At 35.3% G+C, this 27,036-nt stretch overlaps 1 protein-coding gene across 7 annotated transcripts in view; it reads left to right on the forward strand.

The window, feature by feature from the left end:
* Positions 1 to 27,036, forward strand: part of Kif27 (kinesin family member 27) — a 91,505-nt gene that overhangs the window by 4,509 nt on the left and 59,960 nt on the right. For 3 of the 7 annotated variants that reach the window (XM_040285624.2, XM_005340914.5, XM_078047407.1), the window contains exons 2-5: positions 968 to 1,347; positions 9,784 to 9,984; positions 14,583 to 15,541; positions 19,308 to 19,451. In XM_040285624.2, the coding sequence (XP_040141558.1) occupies positions 1,050 to 1,347; positions 9,784 to 9,984; positions 14,583 to 15,541; positions 19,308 to 19,451 (1,602 nt within the window). In that variant the 5' untranslated portion in view covers positions 968 to 1,049. Of the gene's footprint in view, positions 1 to 967; positions 1,348 to 8,657; positions 8,766 to 9,783; positions 9,985 to 13,719; positions 13,786 to 14,582; positions 15,542 to 19,307; positions 19,452 to 27,036 lie in introns of those variants that run through there. The other 4 variants (XM_040285627.2, XM_078047409.1, XM_078047408.1 and 1 more) reach the window with 3 other exon arrangements.

Genomic DNA, 27,036 nt, shown 5'->3' on the forward strand with positions numbered 1-27,036 from the left:
ACCACTAAGCCCTATCTCCAGTCCTTTTTATTTTTTATTTTGAGATAGAGTCTCATTAAGTTGCTCAGGACCTTGCTAAGTTTCTGAGGCTGGTTTTGAACTTGTGATCCCCCTCAGCCTTCTAAGTTTCTGAGATTATAGGCATGTGCCACTGTTCCTGGCATCAGTTCAATTTTGTTTTGTTTTTTGTGATAATGGGGATTGAACCCAGGGATGCTATATTCCTTAGCTATATCCACAGCCCTTTCTAATTTTTATTTTGAGACACAGGGTCTCACTAAGTTGCCCTGGCTGGCCCTTAACTTGAGATCCTTCAGCCTCAGCCTCCTGAGTAGCTTGAAATAAAAACACTAGTTTAAAATTTTTAATTTTTAAATAAGAATTTTTAAAAAATTGTTTTACTTGTTGATGGATCTTTATATGTGGTACTGAGATTTGAACCCAGTGCCTCATACATGCTAGGTAAGCACTTTGCCACTGAGCTACAGCTCCAGCCCTTAAAAAGGAATTCTTGAAACTGTTTTCATGGATTTACTTCTGATATTTCTGGAAAAGAGGAGATACTATTTTTATAGCTAGCTACAAAATCTAATACAAATGTTTACTTTTCTCATGTGTATTTTTACATATTATTTTTCTTTTCTAACTCTGACTATTCAATATTTAGATTAATGAACAGGGAAACATTACCATTATAGAAATAAAGGCACAGTGGAATTCCATTTACCTAATGGTTAGTTTCATAATTTACCAACTCATGGCCTCTGCCTGCTTGAATATTTTGAAGCAAATTCAGGCATCATATAATTTTATCAGTAAATTAATGATGTACTTTCCAAGACACATTTACTATCTGTAACTATTTTCAACTAAAAAAGAATCTGCTTTAATTGACTTTACTTTAAATTGTGGGTAGTTTTATTAAGGTAAGCAGAGTCAATAACTTGTCTTTTGTTTTGATACACAGGAGTCCAGATCTTACGTAAAATGGATGTTTCTCACACTAGATACTGAACTTTAATAACCTATTTAGTAAAATCTAAGCGGCCATGGAAGAAATACCAGTAAAAGTTGCTGTAAGAATTAGACCTCTACTTTGCAAAGAAGTTCTTCATAATCATCAAGTTTGTGTGAGAGTTATTCCAAATACCCAGCAAATTATCATTGGGAGAGATAGAGTCTTTACTTTTGATTTTGTTTTTGGCAAAAATTCCACTCAAGATGAAGTTTATAATACTTGTATAAAGCCCCTAGTATTATCACTTATTGAGGGGTATAATGCAACGGTTTTTGCCTATGGACAAACTGGATCTGGGAAGACATACACCATTGGAGGAGGCCATGTTGGTAAGATATTCATATTCTTTGGCTTTTATTTGAGAAAATAGAAAAAAGTGAAAATATGACAAAATCTGACACACAGTAGATGTGTGATTGAATGTTGATTGAATAATGAAAGAATAAATAGTATAATCAAATGTGATCATAAGATTATTATATTTGACAGATTAAATTTTAAATATTAAAATTCCATTAAATAATCTAACTTATGATGATATTTTCTTGAGGAAAGATGTTCAAGACAATGTTTAGTGCTAAGCCCTTGTTATTTTGAACAAAGTTTAATATAGAGATAAATAAGTTGATATGATCAGATTTTGTATTCTTTAATAAACCGTTTAGAAATATTAAGAGTCCTACAACTAGGAGTTAGGGGCAGGAAGAAAAAAATTTTTAAAAAACTTTTTTTAAATTAATTTTTTTAGTTGTAGATGGACATAATACCTTTGTTTATGTGGGTGGTACTGGGGATGGAACCCAGAATCTCACACATGCTAGGTAAGCACTCGACCACTGAGCCACAACCCTAGCCCAGAAAAATTTATTTTGTAGTTTCAAGTGTATTTTAGAATATAATTTCTTCTAATTGTAATAATAGTGTAGAAGAGGTAGAATCATGGGATTTCTTATAGACTTGGTGGGACCCTGGAAATCATTTCTCTTCACTGAAACATGAGGAGCTCCAGCCAAGGAAATGAATTCTTTAGTTACGTGATTGGTAATGGAATGGGGATTGAAAGCCAACTCCTCTCTTGAGATTGTTTATAAGCTTTTTTTTTTTTTTCTTTTATGGTAAGAAAGTCTTTATTTAGGCTGGGCATGGTAGTGTATACCTCTAATCCTAGTGATTTGGGGTCTGAGGCAGGAGAATTCAGAGTTTAAGACTAGCCTCAGCAATTTAGCAAAGTCCTAAGCAATTTCATGAGATCATAAGCAACTTAGTGAGACCCTGTCTCAAAATTAAAAATAGAAAGGGCTGGGAATGGAGCTCAGTGGTAAAGCCCCCCTGGGTTTAATCCCCAGTACTAAAAAGAAAGCAAAAAAAAGTCTTTATTCAGGATTGGTGTGATGAATGTAGAGACCACTGCAATGGGATTTTTGCAGTGAGGGAAAAAGATTGTCTTGATTCCAAATACAGTATTGATTGTAAGTGGGAATTTATAGCCAAGGAACAAGGTGGGGCTGATAGAAAATTACTATGAGGTAACATCAAGAGTAAGAGAAATTCTGGCTAAAATCAACTAATAGGATTCTTGCCCAAGACAGGCCAGTGTGATTAGATATCTCCTGGGAGATGGTAGAGGATTAGGAACCATATCAGATATTGAGAGTGGAGGATTCTTCTATTTTAGTCCAGCTTTTTTTTTTTTTTTTGCCACTGTGATCAAAAGACCTGACAAGAATAATGTAGAGGAGAAAAGTTTATTGGTGACTCATGGCTTCAGAGGTCTCAGTCCATGGATGGCCAACTCTGTTGTCCTGGGCCTGAGGTGAGGCAGAACAATATGGTGGAAAGTAGCAACTCGGGACATTGCACAGGAAACAGAGACCTCTGCTCATTGGGGACAAAATATGTACTCCAAAGGCAAGCCCCCAGTGACCTACCTCCCCAGCCACACCCTCCCTTCCCTACAGTTACCACCCAGTTAATCCATTCAAGCGGATCAATACACTGATGAGATTAACCTCTCATAACCTAATTTTTTCCCCTCTAAACTTTCTTGCATTTATCTCACACATGAGTTTTGGTGGACACTTTGTATCTAAACCATAATACTTGCTAAACTGACTTAATACAGTTCTTTTTTTAATATTTATTTTTTAGTTTTAGATGGACACAATATCTTTATTTTGTTTTTATGTGGTGCTGAGAATCTAACCCAGTGCCTCACGCATACTAGGCGAGTGCGCTACCATTTGAGCCACATCCCCATCCCTAATACAGTTCTTAATAATAACTGATTTTTACAAAAAAGTGCACAGATTGCCTAGGAGAATGTTCAGAAACTTGGAGAAAGTTTGGCCAAGTAAAAAAATCTTTGTCACGGTTGTCAAAAAGCTTTAATCAGAAGCTTTTTGTGAACATTACTTCTGAAAGCTGAATGAGCTTGACATTTTAAGAATCTGAGCTTTTTTCACAACAAAGTCTTCAAATCATTTCTAAAAGTTATTTTGTGAAGAAACAAAACCATCTTTTAGGAAATCACATGCCAGAATGACTTCTGTACATTCCTGCCTCCTATTCCTTTATTTCTTAGGCTCTGGCCCCTAATAAATAGCTCATACTCAAACTCCACCTTCACATCTGCTTCCAAGGAACCATACATGCTCTGACACTAAAAAAGCACTTGGAAAACCTGGTTCATTGTTATATAAAGCAAACTTTTGAATATTGTACATATGCATTATTGCCTAAAATTTTAGTGTTCTCTCTATATAGTGGCTCTATAAATTCTCTTATTTTCATACTTCTCAAATGTAGAATATGTGACTTTCAGAAACTTGTCTCATGGGCTGGGGATGTGGCTCAGCGGTAGAGTGCTCAACTAGTATATATGAGGCCCTGAGTTCTATCCTCAGCACTGCATAAAAATAAATAAATAAAGGTATTGTGTCCAACTACAACTAAAAAATAAATACTTAAAAAAAAACTTGTGGCTCTGAAGAAGTCCTTGTTTCAAAGATTATAGCGAGGGGCCTAAAGTGCCCAGTATCTTTCATTTTTTTTTTTTTTTTAGAGAGAGAGAATTTTTTAATGTTTATTTTTTAGTTTTCAGTGGACATAACATCGTTGTTTGTATGTGGTGCTAAGGATCGAACCTAGGCCGCATGCATGCCAGGCGAGCGCGCTACTGCTTGAGCCACATCCCCAGCCCACCTTCAATTTTTTTAAATTTATTTTTTAGTTATAGGTAGACACAATATCTTTTTTTTTTCATGTGGTGCTAAGGATCGAACCCAGTGCCTCACACATGCCACGCGAGCGCTTTATCTCTTGAGCTACAACCCCAGCCCTAGTATCTTCCAATTTTAAAAAATCTATATATAATTAAATTTTTCTAATGAAAATTGGGTTTCTTTTGAAGATGGTAATTTTTTAAAAATTGGCAAATAGTTTATGATCTTAAAGACCTACTATCAACTTTACACTAATAGTACTTTTGAGATATTCAAAGCCTAGTGATGTAGTTATATTGATTTTTTTTTTTTTTTTTTTTTTTTGTGAGGGAATACTGGGAATTGAACCCAGGGGCACTCAACCACTGAGCCACATCCCCAGCCCTATTTTGTATTTTATTTAGAGACAGAGTCTTAGCACCTTGATTTTGCTGAGCTGGCTTTGAATTCGTGGTCCTCCTGCCTCAGTCTCTTGAGCTGCTGGGATTATAGGCATGCGCCACCATGCCCAGTAGTTATATTGATTTTTATTAAGAGGTCATGAGTATACCCTTTGTATACCCTTTAAACAATATATGCTGTCTAAATGATGGCTGTTGAAGTATCAAACTTGACAGGTTCTCTGATCTAGTCTATTTCAGGAATATAACTACCAACATTGCAAATGTGGTAATTTTTTTTTTTTTATTTTTCCTTATGGTGCAGGGGATTGAACACAGGGCTTCACAAATGCAAAGAAAGTGCTCTACCACTGAGCTATATATAACCCCATCCTTCAAATGTCTTTAAGGGCACCAAAATACATGTTTAAACTTATTATAAGTATTTGACATTTAAGTTTTTAATTGCTGTACCTTGTTACCTGCTGATAAAGGGAATAATTGAGCTGTTTCTGGTCAGTCGAATATTTTGGCTACTCTAGATTGCTTATTTATATTATAGTTTGATAGAATTTAGGTATTTTCTTCTAGAAACTTCTTTCTAGAAGTTTTTGAAAAGGAATTTTTTTCAAAAAAATATATTTTTTAGTTATATTGGACACAATACCTTTATTTTATTTATTTATATGTGATGCTGAAGATCAAACCCAGGGCCTCACACATGGTAGGCAAGCACTCTTACAGCTGAGCCACAACCCCAGCCCTGAAAAAGAATTTTTGTTTTCTTCCTTTTGTAAAAACCTATAGCTTCCTTTACTTGCTACACAATGGCAGCTTTAAATCTTGAATTAGGAAAAAGGCAGCCATTGTAGTTACCCAATAAGTTCTAAGGTTTTAATTCTGCAGATATTTCAACAAAATTGGCACAGGTGCATTAAAGTAGTTTGGAAATAATAATACATATTATTATTAGAGCTTACATATCCTTTATATATTTTTCAAATGTATATATTTTTAAATGATCTGTCATTCACCTATTAATTTTTCTCAAAAGAATAGAACTCTAAAAACATTTATTTTAAAATTTACAGTATTGGTATATTTGTTCCTCAATTTGAGTTGTCATAGGCATCCCAAATCTGAAACAATGGGATTTAATGAGTTAATAAAGGTTCAGGTTTTTTTAATACTTATTTTTTAGTTGTATGTGGACACAATATCTTTATTTCATTCTTATGTGGTCCTGAGGTTTGAACCCAGTGCCTCATGTGTGCTAGGCGAGAACTCTACCACTGAATCACAACCCCAGCTCCAAAGGTTCAGATTTTTGAGATGAGTGTTGCCCCGAATCTAGTTTGGTAATCTACTTGAAAGCAAGTTTATCTTTATTTTTATTATTTTATTTAGTTTTTGAGACAGGGTCTCATTAAGTTCCTTAGGGCCTCAATAAATTGCTGAGCTAGCCTCAAATTTGTTATTCTCCTACTGTAGCCTCCCAAGTTGCTGGAATTACAAGTCTGTACCACTGGGCTGGGATGTAGCTCAGCGCAAACCACTTGCCTCATATTCTAAAGCCCTAGGTTCGATCTCCAGTTCCAAAAAAGAAAGACAAAATAAGGAACCCCCCCCCCCCACACACATAATACACATAAAGATTAAAAAAAAAAGTGTGTGCGCCACTCTATCTAGCTCAGAAAGCAAGTTATTTTTTTTTTAAGAGAAAGTGAGAGAGGGGGACAGAGAGAGAGAGAGAGAGAGAGAGAGAGAGAGAATTTTAACATTTATTTATTTATTTTCTTAGTTCTCGGCGGACACAACATCTTTGTTGGTATGTGGTGCTGCTGAGGATCGAACCCGGGCCCCACGCATGCTAGGCGAGCGCGCTACCGCTTGAGCCACATCCCAGCCCCAGCAAGTTATTTTTTAAGTTTCATTTGAGGGCAGACTTTTATTGCTTTGAATATATTTTCTCTGAAAATGCTGAAGCTGGTTTACAAAATGTATTTAACCTTAAGTTTCAATTTATACCACCATTTATTTTTTTATTTTTTTTAAGAGAGAGAGAGAAATTTTTAATATTTATTTTTTAGTTTTCAGCGGGCACAACATCTTTGTTTGTATGTGGTGCTGAGCATCCAACCCAGGCCGCACGCATGCCAGGCAAGTGGGCTACCGTTTGAGCCACATCCCCAGCCCTCCATTTATTTTAAATTTTATCTTGTATACTTTTTTTTACTATTTTTAAAATGGTGGAAAATATACATAAATACAAACAACTAGTACTTTTAATTGTACTTTTAAGTGCATAGGTATTTGGTATCAAATATATATTCACAGTGTTAATACCACTCTTTCCAAAAATTTTTATCTCTATATCCATTAAGCAATGAATACCTCAGCCTTTACCCTCTAATTCCAATTTACATTCTATCTCTGTAAATATTTGACTATTCTAGATATTTCATAGAAGTAGAATCATATAATGCTTGTCTTTCTGCTTCTGACTTCTCTCAGCATATTGTAGTATGTATCAGAACCTCATTTCTTTTTGACTGAATAATATCTCATTGTATATACTAAGTGTTATTTATTCATTTCTCTGTCAGTGAACACTTGGTTTATAATCTCCTTTTGACTTTTGTGAATAATGTCGCTGTAAACACTGGTATACAGATGTCTGTCATAGGTATATGTAAAGCTGCTTTTACTCCTTTTTAAAAATGGAACATAAATAAATGTTCACTCAAATGCTATGGTACTAATCTATGTTCCAGGTTGTGTAAGTTGTGGATTCAAATAATGATGTGGATATGTTCTCTTCCTTGTTCCTGGATTCTTTTTCTAGGCTTGGGCAGAACTGGCCTTTCTACATCTCTCCTGCATACATACCCTGTCACCATCAGACTGCTTTGCTTCCCTGCAGTTTCTACACCTTTCTATTTTCAAGTCCCTTTCACCTTTCTACCCCATCCCAAAATCTCAGTAGATTCTCAAGTGAATAAATAAGTCTAAGATTCTAAGAGTGAAGAAATACGATTAATATAAGTGCTTTTTTTAAAAAACAAATTATTCTTACTAAAATAAACAATGCTAGTGATTGAGATTCTACCCAGTCTGTAATAAATGATCTAAATAGAAAGGGATTTTAGTATAAAGAGCTATGAAATAGGTTGGTCTCGTGTGGGGTCAGTTGCCAGTATTGTTTTGTCCTCCCTGCATCTTTTTCTGCTTTAGAAATTACATTGTCTAAAAGCTTCAGCGTTTTTATCACCGTGGCTCCCACTAGTATTGGGGACACTGGTGAATACCCCAGGGATGGGGTAGATTTGGGTAAGGACAGCCCTTTTTATAAAAGGAGTTTTAATGAGCCAGGTCCACTTCCTTGGATCTAGTTTTTAAGGAACAGTGAATTAGTGAATTAGGAAGATAATGTGTTTATAAGATGGCATGGCTGGGGCTGGGGTTGTGGCTCAGAGGTAGAGCATTCGTCTAGCATGTGTGAGGCCCTGGGTTCGATCCTCAGCATCACATAAAATAAATAAAATAAAGGTATTGTGTCCAACAACAACTAGAAAATAAATATTTTAAAAATGTCATGGCAGGCTGGGAATGTGGCTCAACCCGTAGCGCGCTCGCCTAGCATGTGGGGGCGCTGGGTTCGATCCTCAGCACCACATAAAAATAAAGATGTGTCCACCGAAAACTAAAAAATAAATATTAAAAAAATGGCATGGCATATTTATGGAATATATAACGTACTTTTAATTATATTTTTACATAATTTAATCTTTTATATCAAAATGGATATTTCTATTGTACCTACCTGCTTTGAGTTTCACTAATGCCACTTGTGGTCTAAAGCATTCATGGGACTTTCAATAATATATTTTATCACATCTTTTGTTTTTGTCTTAAACTTATATAAATATGTTTAATTTATTGGTTTGGCTTGTCATTTAGTTATTATAAGCTTCCTTGTTATATGCTTTTTCCAGTTCTCTACAATATATTTAGTTTATTTTATAACTATATTTAAAGCTTTATGTTGCTGGGTATGATGCATATCCTGATACATGCCTGTAATCCAAGCTACTAGGGAGTCTGAGGCAGGAGGATCACAGGTTTGAGGCCAGCTTCAGCAACTTGGTAAGACCCTATCACAAAATTTTAAAAAGTGGGGGGAGGGACTGGGTTGGGGATGTAGCTCAGTGGTAAAGCACCCCTGGGTTCAATCCCCAGTACTGGGGGAAAAAACATCTAAACAACAAGAACCCTTTAAGTAACAGGTTTATGTATTTAAATGATCTTAAATGGTAAAAATTCAAATATGACAACTATAAGATAAAAAAATTAAAATGTTCCTTTGTTTTCACTTTTTATTCTAACTCCCAAAGGTAAACAATTTTATTTTAAGTATTTTTGTGTAGATATGTATATGTTCTTTTAGCCAGATAAGACAATTGCTTTTCTTTTATTCATAGATCTTAGACATCTATATTATAGTAGGTGCAGGGTATACCATTGTTAACTAGGCATGCTTTTAATAGATCATTAGGTTGTGTTGATTTTTTTTTTCATACAAGCAATACTTACTTATCCTTACATAACATCTTTGGGTGTATAAATATGTATCCTTTTTATTTTTTTTACACTGAAGATTGAACCCAGGAGCATTATATCCCTGAGCTACATTCCCAGTTCTTTTTATTTTTTTATTTTATCTTGAGACAGGGTTTGCTGAGTTGCTTAAGGTTTCACTAAGTTGCTGAGGCTGGCCTTGAACTTGCAGTCCTCCTGCCTCAGCCTCCTGAGCTGCTGGAATTACAGGCATGCACCATCGCACCCAGCACATTTATTTTTTTATTGCTCTTTCTCCTTACTAGACTCACAAGAGGTCAGGAATTTGTTTCTCCTCTGTTTTGTCCAGAGTGCTAGAATAGTGCATGGTACATATTAGGTACTAAGTAAATATTTGTTGAATGAATGTATGAATAAATTCTGAGTAAAGGGATGCATATAAATATTTTGATCTATGAATTTTATCATTTTGTGTTTTAAAAAATTTCACAATAGAAATGTAGGAAAATTTATTAAGTATAAATTTTGGATAGTAGCTTTTCTTGTATTTCAAGTTCCAGATGTACTTTCCTTTCTAAATTTTCAGCTTCAGTTGTGGAGGGTCAAAAGGGTATCATTCCTCGTGCTATCGAAGAAATATTTCAAAGCATCTCTGAAAATCCTAGCATTAACTTTGTTATAAAAGTATCCTACATAGAAGTATACAAGGAAGACCTAAGAGATCTTCTGGAATTGGAGACATCCATGAAAGATCTTCACATCCGAGAAGATGAAAAAGGAAACACAGGTGAAGTAGCCTTACTTAATTGATTGCCTTCATTAGCAAATAGATATGCTTTATTCAGTTTCTGGATATTCTAAAGAAACAAATGATAGAAGCAGAATGAATTTGTGTGTTTGTTTGGTTTTGGCCCTGGAGATTTAACTAAAATGTGCTTTACCATTAAGCTATATCGCCAACCGTTTTTAATTTTGAGATGCTAAAGTTAGCCTCAAACATGGGATCCTCCTGCTTTAGCCTACTAAGTAACTGGGATAACAGGTGTGTACTACTATGTCCAGCCTGAGTTTGTTTTTAACTTTTTATTAGTTAATTAATTAACTAAAATTTCGGGTGCTGGGGATCAAACCGAACATCTTGCCCACAGTACACAGGTGTTATATCACTGAGTTATACTCATAGCCCCTTGTTTTTACTTTTAAGTTGAATAGCTTATTGATTATTAATCTTTTGATTGTTAATTTTATGTAAATACTCAGGTGAAAAATTAGTTCTTCTGATTAATTTCTAGTTCATGATAGTGATTTCCTATAATTGCCTTCCTCTGCATTGAACTCAAGTGTGACTGTGATATCAGCTACAATTATTTTTGTATATTTTCCTCAGAGATTGGGGATGACTTTTACTTTAGGTATTCATCCAGGCTGATCCAAAACTCTCCTTTCTTTCTCTTAAATTTTCAAATTTTTGTTCCAGCATACCTATTTCTTTTTTTAAGTTTAGAGTTTATATTTTTTATGTTTTTACTTCTTTATATTGACATTTACCATCTTTTGTTATGCTTTTCAATGTCTGCCTTTCTGTACTAGTAACCTTTTTAACTTTAGTAATTAATAAAAAATTGTTTGGAAATCGAAGATTACAATGGTAGGGTCAAAATGCAAGTTTTTTTTTTTTTTTTTTTTTTATTTTAAACCAGGGATCGAACCCAAGGGCACTTAACCACTGAGCCACATCCCCAGCCCTTTTAAAAAATATTTAGAGATAGGGTCTCACTAAGTTGCTTAGGGTCTCACTAAGTTGCTGAGGCTGACTTTGAACTCTTAATTTTTCCTGCCTTAACTCCCTGAGTTGCTGGGAATACAGTTGTGTACCACTATGCCCCGTTCAAAATACAAGTAGTTAAAAAAATAATGACTTTTGTTTTTCTGATTTAAAAGCTAGTATTTTCATTATAGTACATTTTCAAAACAGAAAACTATAGGGAAGAAAACTAAAGATTGTCTTTGATCCCAGAACCTAGAAATAGCAACTTTCTCTCCTATCCTTCTCTCTCTTTAAATTTATTTTAGTGTGTATGTATGTATGTGTGTGTGTCTGTGTGTCTGTCTGTCTTTGGGGATCCAACCTTGGGCCTCACATACTGAACAAGTACTCTACCACAAAGCTACACCTCCAGCTTATAGCTTCTCTTTTGGTATGTTTCCTTCTAGATTTATTTTTCTGGATATGTGTAATTTTCTGGATACGTGTAATTTATTTTTCTGGATACTTGCACGACCCACCTCTTATAGTTTTGCATTTTACTTTTATTTAATATTTATATGCATTTTCACATGTCATTAAATATTTTTGAAACTTATGATTCTGTGGTCCTGTGGTAATTTGTGTTATGAATGTGTTATCATATTTTATTTAAGTAGTGTTCCATTGTTGGCCATTTAGGCTGTTTCCAGGTTATAAACTATTATTAATAACATTGCAACGAATGGGTTTTTTGGTTTGTTTTCTTCCTGTAAAGGTTTATTGAGAAAATGGGGCTCAGTCCTTCTTGGCAGCTGCTTTCCTCACAGAGGACATTGCTTAGCTCCTCTTGCTTTTTTTTTTTTTTTTTTTTTAAAGAGAATTTTTAAAAAAATATTTATTTTTTGGCGGACACAACATCTTTGTTTGTATGTGGTGCTGAGGATCGAACCCGGGCCGCACACATGCCAGGTGAGCGTGCTACCGTTTGAGCCACATCCCCAGCCCCACCTCTTGCTTCTTTTTAACGTGGTGGATGTGTCCCCATCCTTTTCTTGTCGAACTTGAGGGTCCAATTGCCCTTGGAGATCTTGAATAGCTCCATGGCATGATGCCCATAGTGGGCACAGCCACACAGGTTTCAGATCCTGTCCTGCACGAACTGGTATGCTTGGTAAGGTGCCTCCAATGGTGGCTGTGCTTCGACCTGTTCATGTTCTTGGTCACCATGGGCCTCTTGTTGAGGTACCCCAGAGCCATGGCTGTTGCTCTTCAATGGCTCTGGGTAGGGGTGGAGGGTGTAATAACTGTTCTTGACTGTCCTCCTCTCCTAGATAGATAACACATTTAGCAGAACCTTCCTTGCAATCCCCAGAAAAGTGACTTCCTGGGGAGATTTTTCTAGTGCTTAGGAAAGGAAGATGGGCATTTTCATTCAAATAGCAATCTGTAGGGGACTTTAGATCTTGCCTCTTTATAGACCCGTCCTGGCAGTCCTGGCGTTTTTAGATGTCTGAAGAATATGATTTTTGTCTTATTTTTCAGAAAAAAGTAAACATGGTAGTTTATGATCTTATTAGGTAAATCACTATAATTTCTCTCGTCTGAATAGAATTCAGACTGATGTTTTGAACTTTTTATCATGGAACAGAATTATTGAATGTTGTCTTTTATCAAAAAAAATCACAAAAATAATATATGCTAATTGTGAAGCATTAAACAACATAGAAGTATATGCTATACTACTTGTAATAATTTAATTATTAAAATATTTCACAGCTGATATTAGTCCTGCAAAGGTTTGGAAGGATGTACAAACAATCTTAAAACAAATTCCTATATCTTGTTTAATGGCCCATTCACAACCAAAAATGCATTTGTTTGACAAATTTCTTTATAGTACTTTTCTGTTTGTTTATTTTAGTACTTTCTTTTTTCTTTCTTTTTTTTTTGGTCCTGGGGATTGAACTCAGAGGTACTTTATACTGATTGAACTTAGAGGTACTGTATACTGGACAATTAGTAAACAGTTGGGAGGCTTTTTTTTTTTTTAATTCTTTTTAGTTGTAGGTAGACACAATACCTTTATTTTATTTTTATGTGGTGCTCAGGATCGAACCCAGTGCCTCATGCATGTTAGGCAAGCATTCTACAATGAGCCACAACCCCAGCCCCAGGTGGGAAGCTTTTTAAAAAAATGTTGATTTCTAGGTTCTACTTCTCAGAGTTTCTGATTTAATTGATCTAGGATGGAGACTGGGAATTGTAGTTTGAGAACTGTAGTGCCAAAATATAGCCCAACATTGGAAAAATTTTATGAAAGTTCTGCTGATTTATAACTGCGTTGCCATATTAATAATTGATCATTTTCATACTGCTTATTTATGTACATATACTTTAGAACTTAAAAATGAATGAGGATGTTAAAAATGTATCATGATAGAAATGATATAGATGAAATTATTTTTCCAAAAAAAATGACATGACAAGATCGGATCAAAGAGGAAGCATTGGCACTATAATTTGAGCAAGGAATCAAGAGCTTGACTCCTCTTACACAAATCCCAAATGCACCTATTCCTTTTCAGAAAATTTTTAATATAAACAATGAATGCAGGTAGTAAGCTTAAGTTATTTTTTATTTCTTATTCTGTTGTTGGAATAGAAACTTCTTTGATTTTTTTGAATTGCCATCTCATCTGTTTACCTTGCACTCATATTGTGTAGGGCATGCCTGTTTTTTTTTTTTTTTTTAGAATTTTAATATTTATTGTTTAGTTATCGGCGGACACAACATCTTTGTATGTGGTGCTAAGGATTGAACCCAGACCGCACGCATGTCAGGTGAGCGCGCTACTGCTTGAGCCACATCCCCAGCCCGGGCATGCCTGTTTTTAAAATGAATACCCAACTTTATTTTTACTGAAATTTTCATAGTTGATTATGATTCCACAATACAAAAAAAACCTTAAAGCTAAGGGTGGCTTGTATATTAAAAAAACTAAAATTGATTTCTTTTAATAAATTTACTATTAATTTAGCTCTTTCAATTTATGTATTTAATCTATTTTCTTTTAATTTGAAGATCAAAATATTGAAATTAAGTGGATTTTAGTGGATTTCTTTGTTCTTGATGATGGAGATTGACCCCAGGGCCTTGTATGTGCTAAGCACTTGTTCTACCTCTGAGTTATAACCTTAGCCCAGGAGTTTGTCATTTAAGATAGTTAAGTGTGATATTTGGCTCCAAAAAACTAGATTTTTAAAAAAAAATATCTTTTTTTAATATTTATTTTTTACTTTTAGGTGGACACAATGTCTTTATTTTACTTTATGTGGTGCTGAGGATCGAACCCAGTGCCTCATGCATGCTAGGCGAGCACTCTACCTCTGAGCCACAACCCCAGCCCCTAAAAAAATTATATCTTGTACAGTTTAAATATTAAACTGAGTGCTGTCTGCTAAAATGAGTCCTTTGGGAGATTTTCTGAAATTGTTTAATGATGTTATTGATGTTACTATTTGAAATTTTTTTATTTTTAATGAAATATTTTAGCTGAGCTGTTTCACAAATGATAAGTGTTGTGTGGTTAGTTTAATTATACTGGACTTTGATGAAATCTTGCTATTGCTATTTCAAGTGATTGTTGGGGCCAAGGAATGCCACGTGGAGAGTGTGGATGAAGTAATGAGTCTTCTAGAGATGGGGAATGCAGCCAGACATACAGGTACCACCCAGATGAATGAGCACTCCAGTAGATCACATGCAATTTTTACAATCAGCATTTGTCAAGTTGAGAAAACTATGGAGGCATCAGAAGATGGATCATGGTATTCCCATCGGCATATTATCTCAAAGTTCCATTTTGTAGATTTGGCTGGATCGGAAAGAGTAACCAAAACAGGGAATACTGGTGAACGGTTCAAAGAATCCATTCAGATCAACAGTGGGTTGCTGGCTTTAGGAAACGTAATAAGTGCCCTCGGGGACCCACGTAGAAAGAGTTCACATATTCCATACAGGGATGCTAAAATTACTCGGCTTTTGAAAGATTCCCTGGGAGGCAGTGCCAAGACTGTCATGATAACATGTGTCAGTCCATCTTCCTTGGATTTTGATGAGTCCTTAAATTCTCTGAAATATGCCAACAGAGCACGGAATATTAGAAACAAACCCACTTTAAACTTTAGCCCTGAATCAGACCGTATAGATGAAATGGAATTTGAGATTAAATTGCTTCGAGAAGCATTGCAAAGCCATCAGAGTAGTATCAGCCAAACTAGCCAGATCCCACGAGAGGGCAGTCCTGATAAAAACAGGATCCATTCTCTTGAGGAGCAAGTAACTCAGTTAAAAGGAGAATGCCTGGGTTACCAAAATTGTATAGAGGAAGCCTTTACCTTCCTGATGGACTTAAAAGATGCAGTCAGACTAAACCAAAAGCAGCAACACAAATTGCAGGACTGGTTTAACATGACTCAGGAGGTCAGGAAGGCTGTCCTCACCTCATTTCAAGCAAACCAAGGAATTGGAAACCTGGAAGGAGGACCACAGCATATCACAGTTCTCCAGCTGAAGAGAGAGCTTAAAAAATATCAGGTACTCTATTTTTGCAAATGTCTTTTAACATCTACCTTAATAGAAGGGAGTTGGATTTTCATATGTGTCTTAGCATTTTTTTACTGAAATTATTAGGAAAATCTACTCTCATACAGATTTGTAGTTGGAAGCGGGTTGTATTTTAATAACATTTTCAGGTAATTTTGAAAGTTATTTGATACTGCATCAAAATTCAAAGCAAAATAGAAATTTCTGGTGTTTATTTGCAATGTGTTTTTAGCACTGTTTTGTCATATTAATATATATACACTAAAACCTACTTATTTTTTTCTAATCCTTTGAATGGATCTTTTATATGCACACGATTTTGAATCATCATTCACTGGTTATTTGGAAAATAAGTCACGTCTTTAATATATCAGTGATCTCATTAACAAAGTTGTTAAGAATTAGAAGCTGTCAAGCTCTTAATGGAAGAAGTGTTTTCCAAAATTCTGATTTTTTTTTCCTGAAATTTGGGCTTTATTTGTAACAAATATTGATGGATTTCTTAAAATGAGAGGTTCATATTTTTAAGAATATGACTGCCAACATATTCAAGTCTGGATAACCTTAGATTGTCATTCTTTTTTTGATACTAGGGATTGAACCCAGGGGTACTTAACCACTGAGCCACACACATCCTCAGCCCTTTTTATTACTTTGAGACAGGGTCTTGCTAAGTTTCTTAGGCCTACTAAGTTGCTGAGGCTAGCTTGGGACTTGGAATCCTCCTGCCTTAGCCTGGGGTTATAGTTAGTCATTCTTTTGTTTTTGTTTTGTTTTGTTTTGTTTTTAATTGTAGTTGGACACAGTACCTTTATTTTATTTATTTATTTTTATGTGGTGCTGAGGATCGAACCCAGGGCCTCACATGTGCTAAGTGAGCTCTCTACTGATGAGCCACAACCCTAGCCCTAGTTTGTCATTCTTTATGGGAAAAATAGTACTGTATGAAGAAAGTTGTTAGTTCTGCTTAAAACCCAGCTGCACAGGTGCTTTTCCCATAGATAGCTGTTATCCTTCAATATGCAGTAGGAATATTTATGAATATGTTCCATTTTGTAAGGCTCAATAAATATCTCTTCTAATTTACTTTTCCTGTCTTTGTGCCTAGGGAGTTTAACTGGCAAGCTAAGGGATAAGATTTATAGACATATGTAGGGAAACATCCCAAAGGTTATTGTGAGGGCAGCTTGGTAAGATGGACTGCTTAAGGAGATTGCTAGCCAAGGTAACAAGGTGAGGCATGCTCTGCATGAGAGGAAGCAGGAATATTTTCTCTTCTCAGTCCTGCTTCTTGAGTCTATTAGGCAAGCAGGTAAGTGCTTAATTTTAAAAATTCTTGGCTAACATAAGATTGTAGACCATTTCACAGATGCAGTATTAGCCAGATTATTGTGAGGAAAGTAAGCATCATTTTGAGATCATCTCCTTTTTAGAAGCTGCCAGATAGTATTGCAGTCTGATTTTTCACCATTAGTCAATTATTGGAATACTCTACCTCCTTATAAATACCTCTTAAAGGAATTTTTTTATTCCAAATTTTGGATATAAGAATAGTATGTATGGGCTAGGGTTGTGGCTCAGTAGTTGAGCGCTCATCTAGAACGTGCAAAGCCCTTAGTTCGATCCTCAGCACCACATAAAAATAAATAAATAAAACAAAGGTATTATGTCCAACTACAGCTGAAAAATAAATAATTTTTTAAAAAGAATAGTATGTGAAGGTACATATTTTGAACAGATAAAAACTTTTTAAATAAATAATAAACCAAATAAAACTAAGTTATAAATAATTTGTACTTAAATATACCAAACTAGAAGTTATATTTTAAATTTCTCAATCAGTTGCCTACAGAAAGAAGATATTAACTAATGAGAATTATATCTTAATTTACAGATGTAACTATAGGTTATGCAGCCATAAAGCATTATAAGGATAATCAGCATCACTTCCCCTCCTAATTTGGTGAAGAATCCCAAACAGAAAAGAAGGGACTTGCCTAGAGTCCTGCTATGAAGCTGTGATAAAAATCAAGGCTGGCTTTAGACCAGGGTTCCCAGTACAGGATCCCATCCACTGCTGTGTCACCTCTGGATGAGTCATACACATACTGCAAACATCTACGTTTTATTGATTAAATCTTTTTTGTAAAGAGAGCAGTATTTTTGTAAATGAACTACTCATTCTTGGCTATACCTGTCGCCTTGTAGAAAGAACATTCCTGTGAAGGAAAGTTAGAATACGAATGAGTGCATCTTTGTGTGAGTGTGTGTGTGTGTGTGTGTGTGTGTGTGTCTCAAAAAAGAAATAGGAGCCATGTGTGGTGGTCCACGCCTGTAATCCCAGCACCTTGGGAGGCTGAGATAGGAGGATTACGAGTTGAAAGCCAGCCTCAGCAAAAGCGAGATACTAAACAACTCAGTGAGACTCTGTCTCTAAATAAAATACACAATAGGGATAGGGATGTGGCTCAGTGGTTTAGTGCTCCTGAGTCTAATCTCTGGTACCAAAACAAAGGGAGGTGGGACACCAGGCTCTGTGGTTCCTGCCTATAATCCCAGCAGCTCAGGAGGCTGATGCAGGAGGATCATGAGTTCAAAGCTAGTCTCAGCAATTTATCGAGGCCCTAAGCAACTCAGTAATACCCTGTCTCTAATTAAAAAAAATATAAAAAAGGGCTGGGGATGTGGCTCAGTGGTTAAGTGCCCCTGGGTTCAATCTCTTATACGTCCCCCCCCCCAAAAAAAAAAGAAGAAATAGGTCCCTAGAATTTAATCTCAGGGGTTTGGAGACACATATCATCTGGAAAGAGATTTAATCTCACTGAGCCTTAGTTTCTTAAATGTAAAGGAATCATGTTTACTCACTGAAATTTTTAAAATACTAAGCAGGGGAGCCAGCTGTGATGGTGCACTTCTGTAGTCCTAGCAACTTGGGAGGCTGAGATAAGAGGATAGGAAGTTTGAGGCCAGCCTCAGCAACTTAATCAGGCCCTAAGCAATTTAGCAAGGCCCTGTCTCAAAATAAAAATAAAAAGGGTTGGGATTGTAGCTTAGTGCTAAAGTGCACCTGGGTTCAATTTCCAGTACTCCCCCAAATATATATATAATACATACATGCATATACACAGAGAGAGAGAGAGTCAGTATCTGGCATGAAGTGTAGGCCCTTGGCAAATAATTTTCTGTTTAACTTAAAGATTATTCAATAATTATTATTTGCATAATCCAAGTTTACTTTAAAATAGACTAGTTTCACCAGAAACAAAGTACTAAAACTGCTTAACCATCTTTTCAGGCTTCAAAATATATCTCTTAATAGTGAAAGAATACAAAATCTGCAAATATACTTTATTTAAATGTCCAAATATGTTCTTAAACTCTGTAGGTCAGTTTGGAAAATAAGAACTCTTTGATTTTTAAAAACCCACATTAAAATCTCACAGTAATTCTTGCAAACTTGTAAAATGTTCTCTAGAACCTAGGTAGCTATTTAATTAAACTAGATAACTAGTTTTCATATGCAGGAAATAAAAATTTCTGTCTTCATAGTAGTTAATTCCTATGTTACAACTATGATAGGTCCCTCAACTATTTCTGTCTTTCTTAGAAACCAGAAAAAAGTCAAAATGAAAAGGATAAGACGAACTTAAGAGACATTGTCAAGCTGTCATTAAATCATGATTTTTTTGTGGTATTATATAGGTTCTTCTGAGTATTTTCTGTGGTGAATATAACATGTGCCTTCTTTCCTTCCCAGTGTGCTCTTGCTGCTGATGAAGTAGTATTTAATCAGAAGGAACTGGAGGTGAAGGAACTAAAGGATCAAGTGCAAATGATGGTACAGGAAAACAAAGGACATGTTGTTTCTTTGAAAGAAGCTCAAAAAGTAAATAGGTTACAGGTAGGGTTTCTTAATATATTTAGTTCAGTAGATGTAATACATAACTAATAGATTTTAAGTGTAAGTAGGTTCATTTCCAAAAGGATATTTCAGTTGAAGAGTTCTATACTGAAAGAATTATAGGTTTCCCCCTTAATCTGCTTAAGGATTCTTTTTTTGGCACGAAGGATTGAATTCAGGGGTGCTCAACCACTGAGCTACATCTCCAGCCCTATTTTGTATTAGAGACAAGGTCTCATTGAGTTGCCTAGCACCTTGCCATTGCTGAAGCTGGCTTTGAACTTGAGATCCTCCTGCTTCAGCCTCCCGAGCTGCTGGGATTACAGGCGTGTGCCACTGCCCCTAGCAAGGGGAAAACATTTTTATTGTTAGTCAGACTTCTGTTTTACAAATATAAAGATAATATCCAAGGACTTAATTTACAAATTATATTATAATTATCTTTTCTCCATATTTCTCCTTCAGTTGTTTACAAAGGTACTAGGCAACATGATATTAAGAGTTGGAAGATAGGGCTGGGATGTTGCTCAGTGGTAGAGTGCTTGCCTGATCTCTGAATTCAGTCCTCAACACCACCAAACCAAACCAAACCAAACACAAAAGATCTGAAAGATAAAAGTATAATTTAAACTTTTTAATTTACTAGATTATTTTTTTACCTATGGATGATTTCTTCTTCTTCTTTTTTTTTTTTAGTACTGAGTAATTGACCCACGGGTACACTATTAAGATGCCATATCCCAGCTCTTTTTTTTTTTATTTTTTAAATTTTGAGACAGGGTCTTCCTAAGTTGCCAAGGCTAGCCTCAAACTTTTGGTCCTCCTGCCTCAGCCAGCCTGAACCACAAAGACCAGCAGTGATTTGCTCTTTAACTTTGGTTAAATTTTCCATATTCCGTATCTTAGCATTCCTGTCATTAACATAGATATGTGTGCAGTTTAATACTGAGTATGAACCTTGGCAGTCACTCCCTAACCATCCCCCAAAATAGTTAATATCAGTTAAAGCCTTTAGTTTCCTATCAGTAAAATAATTAGTGCCCTAAGAAATTATCTGATCCAATACAAATTAGATTTTGATTTTAATATTATTTTATTTTTGTTTTATTTTTTAACCCTTCTGATTGTGTAAGTATGTTTGCATGTATTTGTGGTATATAATGTGATAATCCAATACATACAGTGTGTAATGATTAAATTAGGGTAGTTAGCATTTCCATCTTATACATTTATTATTTCTAACATTTGGACCTTTTTAACCCCTTTCCTCTAGTTTTATAAAACATATATGCTAGAGTGTTGTAGACTTTATAAAACATACTAGATTGCTGTATATATAAATTACAATATTATAACTCTATAACTATAAACTATAGTTACCCTACTGTACTATAAAACATTAGAATTACTTTTTTTTCTTGATATTGGTTGCACCCAGTGGTGCTCTGCCACTGAGTCACATCCCTGGCCCTTTTCATTTTTATTTTGAGACTAGATATTGCTAAGTTGCCGAGGCTTGCTTCAAAATTACTATTCTCCTGCCTCAGCTTCCCAAGGATTACAGGCATGTTCCACTGTGCTGCACTTAGAATTTTTTACAAAATTGACACATAATAATTGCACATATTTTATCAAATGAGAAAAGTTAGTATATTTATCACCTCAGACATATGTAATTTCTTTGTGCCTGGAACATTCTAAATCCTCTATACTAGCTATTTTTTAAATGTAATTTTTTTATTTATATATGACAGCAGAGTGCATTACAATTCTTATTACATATATAGAGCACAATTTTTCATATCTGTGATTGTATATATAGTATATTCACACCAATTCATGTCTTCATACATGTATTTTGGATAGTAATAATCATCACATTCCACCATCATTAATTACCCCATGCCCCCTCCCTTCCCCTCCAACCCCTCTGCCCTATCTAGAGTTCATCTATTCCTCCATGATCCCACTATGAATCAGCCTCCTTATATCAAAGAAAACTTTTGGCATTTGTTTTTTGGGATTGGCTGACCTCACTTAGCATTATCTTATCTAACTCCATCCATTTACCTGCAGATGCCATGATTTTATTCTCTTTTTATTACTGAATAATATTCCTTTGTATATATGTGCCACACTTTTTCTTATCCATCTATTGAAGGGCATCTAGGTTGATTCCACAGTTTAGCTATTGTGAATTGTGCTGCTATAAACATTGATGTGGTCATGTCCCTATAGAATGCTGTTTTTAAGTCCTTTAGGTATAGACTGAGAAGAGGTAAATGGTGGTTCCATTCCCAATTTTCCAAGAAATCTTCATACTGCTTTCCATATTGGCTGCACCAATTTGCAGTCCCACCAGCAGTGTATGAGTGTATCTTTTCCCCAACGTCCGCACCAACACTTATTGTTGTTTGTATTCATAATAGCTTCCATTCTGACTGGAGTGAGATGAAATCTTAGAATGGTTTTAATTTGCATTTATCTAATTGGTAGTGATGGTGAACATTTTTTCATGTATTTGTTAATTGATTGTACATCATCTTCTAAGAAGTGTCTCTTCAGGTCCTTGACCCATTTATTGATTGAGTTATTTGGGTTTTTTTTTTTTTTTTGGTATTTAGCTTTTTGAGTTCTTTATATACCCTAGTTTTTAGTGCTCTATCTAAAGAAGGTAAAGATTTTCTCCCAAGATGTAGGCTCTCTATTTACCTCACAGATTGTTTCTTTTGCTGAGAAGAAACTTTTTAGTTTGAGTCCATCCCATTTATTGATTCTTGATTTTACTTCTTGTTCCACAGGAGTCTTATTAAGGAAGTCGGGGCCTAATCCCACCTGATGGAGATTAGGGCCTACTTTTTCTTCTATTAGATGCAGGGTCTCTCGTTTTATTCTTAAGTCCTTGATCCATTTTGAGTTGAGTTTTGTGCATGGTGAGAGATAAGGGGTTTAATCTCATTTTGTTGCATATGGATTTCCAGTTTTCCCAGCACATTTGTTGAAGAGGCTATCTTTACTCCAATGTATGTTCTTGGCACCATTGTCTAATAAAAGATAATTGTAATTTTGTGGGTTAGTCTCTGTTCTGTACCTCTATTCTGTACCATTGGTCTAGCAGTCTACTTTGGTGCCAATATCATGCTGTTTTTGTTACTATTGCTCTGTAGTATAGTTTAAGATCTGGTATAGTGATGCCACCTGCTTCACTCTTCCTGCTAAGGATTGCTTAAGCTATTCCGGTCTCTTATTTTTCCAGATGAATTTCATGACTGCTTTTTCTACTTCTATGAAGAATGTCATTGGGATTCTGATTGGAATTGCATTAAATCTGTATAATGTTTTTGGTAGTATGGTCATTTTGATAATATTAATTCTGCCTATCCAAGAGCAAGGTAGATATTTCCATCTTCTAAGGTCTTCTTTGATTTCTTTCTTTAGGGTTCTGTAGTTTTCATTGTATAGATCTTTCACCTCTTTTTTTAAGTTGATTCCCAAGTTTTTTTTTTGTTTTGTTTTGTTTGAGGCTATTGAGAATGGGGTAGTTTTCCTCATTTTCCTTTCTGAGGATTTGTCACTGATACAGAGAAATGCCTTTGATTTATGGGTGTTTGATTTTATATCCTCTACTTTGCTGAATTCATTTGCTAGTTCTAGGGGTTTTCTGGTGGAACTTTTAGGGTCTTCCAGGTATAGAATGATATCATCAGAAAATAGTGATAATTTGAGTTCTTGTTTTCCTATGTGTATCCCTTTAATTTCTTTTGTCTATCTAATTGCTCTGGCCAGTGTTTCAAGAACTATGTTAAATAGAAGTGGTGAAAGGGGGCATCCCTGTCTTGTTCCAGTTTTTACAGGGAATGCTTTCAATTTTTCTCCATTTTGAATGATATTGGCCTGGGGCTTAGCGTAGATAGCCTTTAGGATGTTGACATATGTTCCTGTTATCCCAAGTTTTTCTAGTGTTTTGAACATAAAGGGGTGCTGTATTTTGTCAAATGCTTTTTCTGTGTCTATTGAGATGATCATATGATTCTTATCTTTAAGTCTATTGATGTGATGAATTATATTTATCAATATCTGTATGTTGAGCCAATCTTGCATCCCTGGGAGGAATTCCAATTAATCATGATGCACAATCTTTTTGATATGTTTTTGTATTCGATTTGCCAGAATTTTATTGAGTATTTTTGCATCTATGTTCTTTAGAGATATTGGTCTGAAGTTTTCTTTTTTTGATGTGTCTTTGCCTAGTTTTGGAGTGATATTGGCCTCATAGAATGAGTTTGGAAATGCTGCCTCTTTTTCTATTTCCTGAAATAAATTGGAGAGTATTGGCATTAGTTCTTCTTTAAAGGTCTTGTAGAACTTGGCTATATATCCATCTGGTCCTGGGCTTTTCTTGGTTGGTAGACTTTTGATGACATCTGCTATTTCGTCACTTGAAATTGATCTGTTTAAATTCTGTATATCACCCTGATTCTATACTGGCTATTTTGAAATACTCATTGAACCATAAGCCATATTTGTCATACTGTGCCATAGAACATTAGAAGTTATTTATCTGTTCAGTTGCACCCTTGTGCACATTTATCATCTATGCATTTTTCTTTCCCAAATCCTCCCTAGGCTCTGGTGGCAACTGTAGTATTTTAACTTCCACATGCAGTTATGTCTTTCTGTGCCCGAATTATTTCACTTAACATACAGCCCTCCAGTTCCATCCATGTTGCTGTAAATGATAAAATTTCATTCTTTTTTTATAAGTAAATAATATTTCATTGTGTATATATACCACATTTTCTTTATCCATTTATCTATTGTTGAATACCTATGATAATGGAATATCTTGGCTTTTGTGAATAGTGCTGCAGTAAACATGACACTGCAGATGGTTCTTTGACTTACTAATTTCAGTTCTTTTGGAAATATACTCCGTAGTGAGATTGCTGGATTATATGATAATTCTATTTCTAGTTTTTTTTTCAGAATCTCCATATTGTTTTCCATAGTAGCTGTACTAATTTATGTTCCTACTGACAGTGTATGAAAGTTCTCCTTTCTCTGCATCTTCCCTAGCATTTGTTTTATTTTGTTGTGTTTTCCCTTTTTTTGGGGGGGGGGGACAGGGTACTGGGGATTGAACTCAGGGGTACTCAGCCACTGAGCCACATCCTCAACCCTGCTTTGTATTTTATTTAGAGACAGGGTCTCACTGAATTGCTTAGCACCTCACCATTGCTGAGGCTGGCTTTGAACTAGGAATCCTCCTGTCTCGGGCTCCTGAGCTGCTGGGATTACAAGCATGTGCCACCAAACCTGGCTGTGTTCTTTTTGATAATAGCTATTCTAATTGAGCTAAGATGATATCTCATTATGGTTTTGTTTTGCATTTCCTTGATAAGTAGTCTCCTTGGGCATTTTTTCATATTTCTGTTGGCCATTTGTATATATTCTTCTGGGAAATGGCTATTCAGGTCATTTGACCATTTTAAAATACTTTTAGTATTATGCTGTTGAGTCATTTAAGTTCTTTATAAATTTTGGAATCTATCCCTTATTGGATAAATAATTTGCAAATATTTTCTCCCATTATGTAGGTTGTCCTTTACTCTGTTGATTGATTCCTTTGTTGTACAGAAACATTTTAGTTTGTTATAATCCCATTTGTAAGTTTTTGCTTTTCCCTGAAATTTTTCTAGCAGTGTCAGATGGTAAGTCTTTCATTCATTTTTTTTAATTATTAGTTTTTCAAAACATTACAAAGCTCTTGACATATCATATTTCATACGTTTGATTCAAGTGGATTATGAACTCCCATTTTTACCCCATATACATATTGCAGGTTCACATCGGTTACACATCCACTTTTTTACATACTGCCATACTAGTGTATGTTGTATTCCGCTGCCTTTCCTATCCTCTACTATCCCCCCTCCCTTCCCCTCCCATCTTCTCTCTCTACCCCATCTACTGTAATCCATTTCTCTCTCTTGTTTTTTTCCCCCTTTCCCCTCACTTCCTCTTATATATAATTTTGTACAACAATGAGGGTCTCCTTCCTTTACCATGCAATTTCCCTTCTCTCTCTCTTTCCCTCCCCCCTCTCGTCCCTGTTTAATGGTGATCTTCTTCTCATGCTCTTCCTCCCTATTCTGTTCTTAGTTGCTTTCCTTATATCAAAGATCTTTCATCCTTTTTTTTAGTTGATTTTTGATATGGTGAGAGAGAAGAGTCCAACCCCTCTTTATTTTTGGTTTCCATTTGCAGGGTATATATATTCATTTTTCTACCCCTTCACTTTCAGCCTATTTTTCTTTACCAGTGAAGTTAAGTTTCTTATGAACAGCATATGGTTGGGTCTGTGTTTTTCTGTTGAGGTTTTACTTTTTGCTTTTATCTACTCAGCTAGTCTTTATCTTTTTTAAATATTTATTTTATAGTTGTAGTTGGACACAATACCCTTATTTATTTATTTTTATGTAGTGCTGAGGTTCGAACACAGGGCTTCGCACGTGCTAGGCAAGCGCTCTATTGCTGAGCCACAACCCCAGCCCTAGTCTCATTTTTTTAAATATTTATCTTTTAGTTGTAGTTGGACACAATATCTTTATTTATTTATTTTTATGTGGTTTTGGGGATGGAACCCAGGGTCTTGCCCGTGCTAGGTGAGTGCTCTACCATTGAGCTACTACCACAACCCCCCAGCCCTATCTTTTAATTGAAGGATTTACTCTGCTTATTTTCAAGGTTACTACTGATAAATAAAAATACTTCCTATCAATCTGTTTATTTTTTTTTCCTGTTTGCTTTGTTTGTCTTTTATTACTTTTTTCCCATCCTATTTATCTTTTTGGGTTGGTAGTTTTTATATTGGTAGGGTTTGATTCTCTCTGTATTTTTGTATCTGTAGTACTGTTGAGTTTTGTACTTTGAAGTGTGGTTTTTTATTTTTGTGTTTTGGTACTGGGAACTGAACCTAGGGGTATTTAACCACTGGGCCATATCCCCAGACCTTTTTTAAAATATATTTTATTTAGAGATAGGGTCTCACTGACTTGATTAGGGCCTTGCTGATTTGCTGAGGCTAGCCTGGAACTCTCCATCCTCCTGCCTTAACCTCCTGAGCTGCTGGGATTACAGGTGTGTGCCATCATACTTGGCTTTTATTGTGCTTTTAATTTGCATTTCTCTCATGACTAGTGAGATTAAACATTTTTTCATATATTGTTGGTTACTTGAATATCTTCTTTTATGAAGTGCTAATTCAAGTCTTTTGTTTGTTTTTCTATTGAATTGTCAGTGTTTTAAATAAATTTATAGAATTTTGGTACATGTTCTGAATATGATTTTGCAAATATTATTTCTATTTCTATGACTTAGGTTTTCGTCTCAGTGGTGTCTCTTTTTTTTTTTAAACCAGGGATTGCACCTAGGGGCTCTTAACCATTTAGCCACATCCCCAGGCCTTTATATTTTTTGAGACACGGTCTCATTAAGTTATTTAGGGCCTCACTAAGTTGCTGAGGCTGGCCTTGAATTTGCAGTCCTCCTGCCTCAGCCTCCTGAGCTTCCATGGCTCTTCTCC

The sequence above is a fragment of the Ictidomys tridecemlineatus genome, chromosome 4 (assembly GCF_052094955.1).
Source record: "Ictidomys tridecemlineatus isolate mIctTri1 chromosome 4, mIctTri1.hap1, whole genome shotgun sequence".
NCBI lineage: Eukaryota > Metazoa > Chordata > Mammalia > Rodentia > Sciuridae > Ictidomys > Ictidomys tridecemlineatus.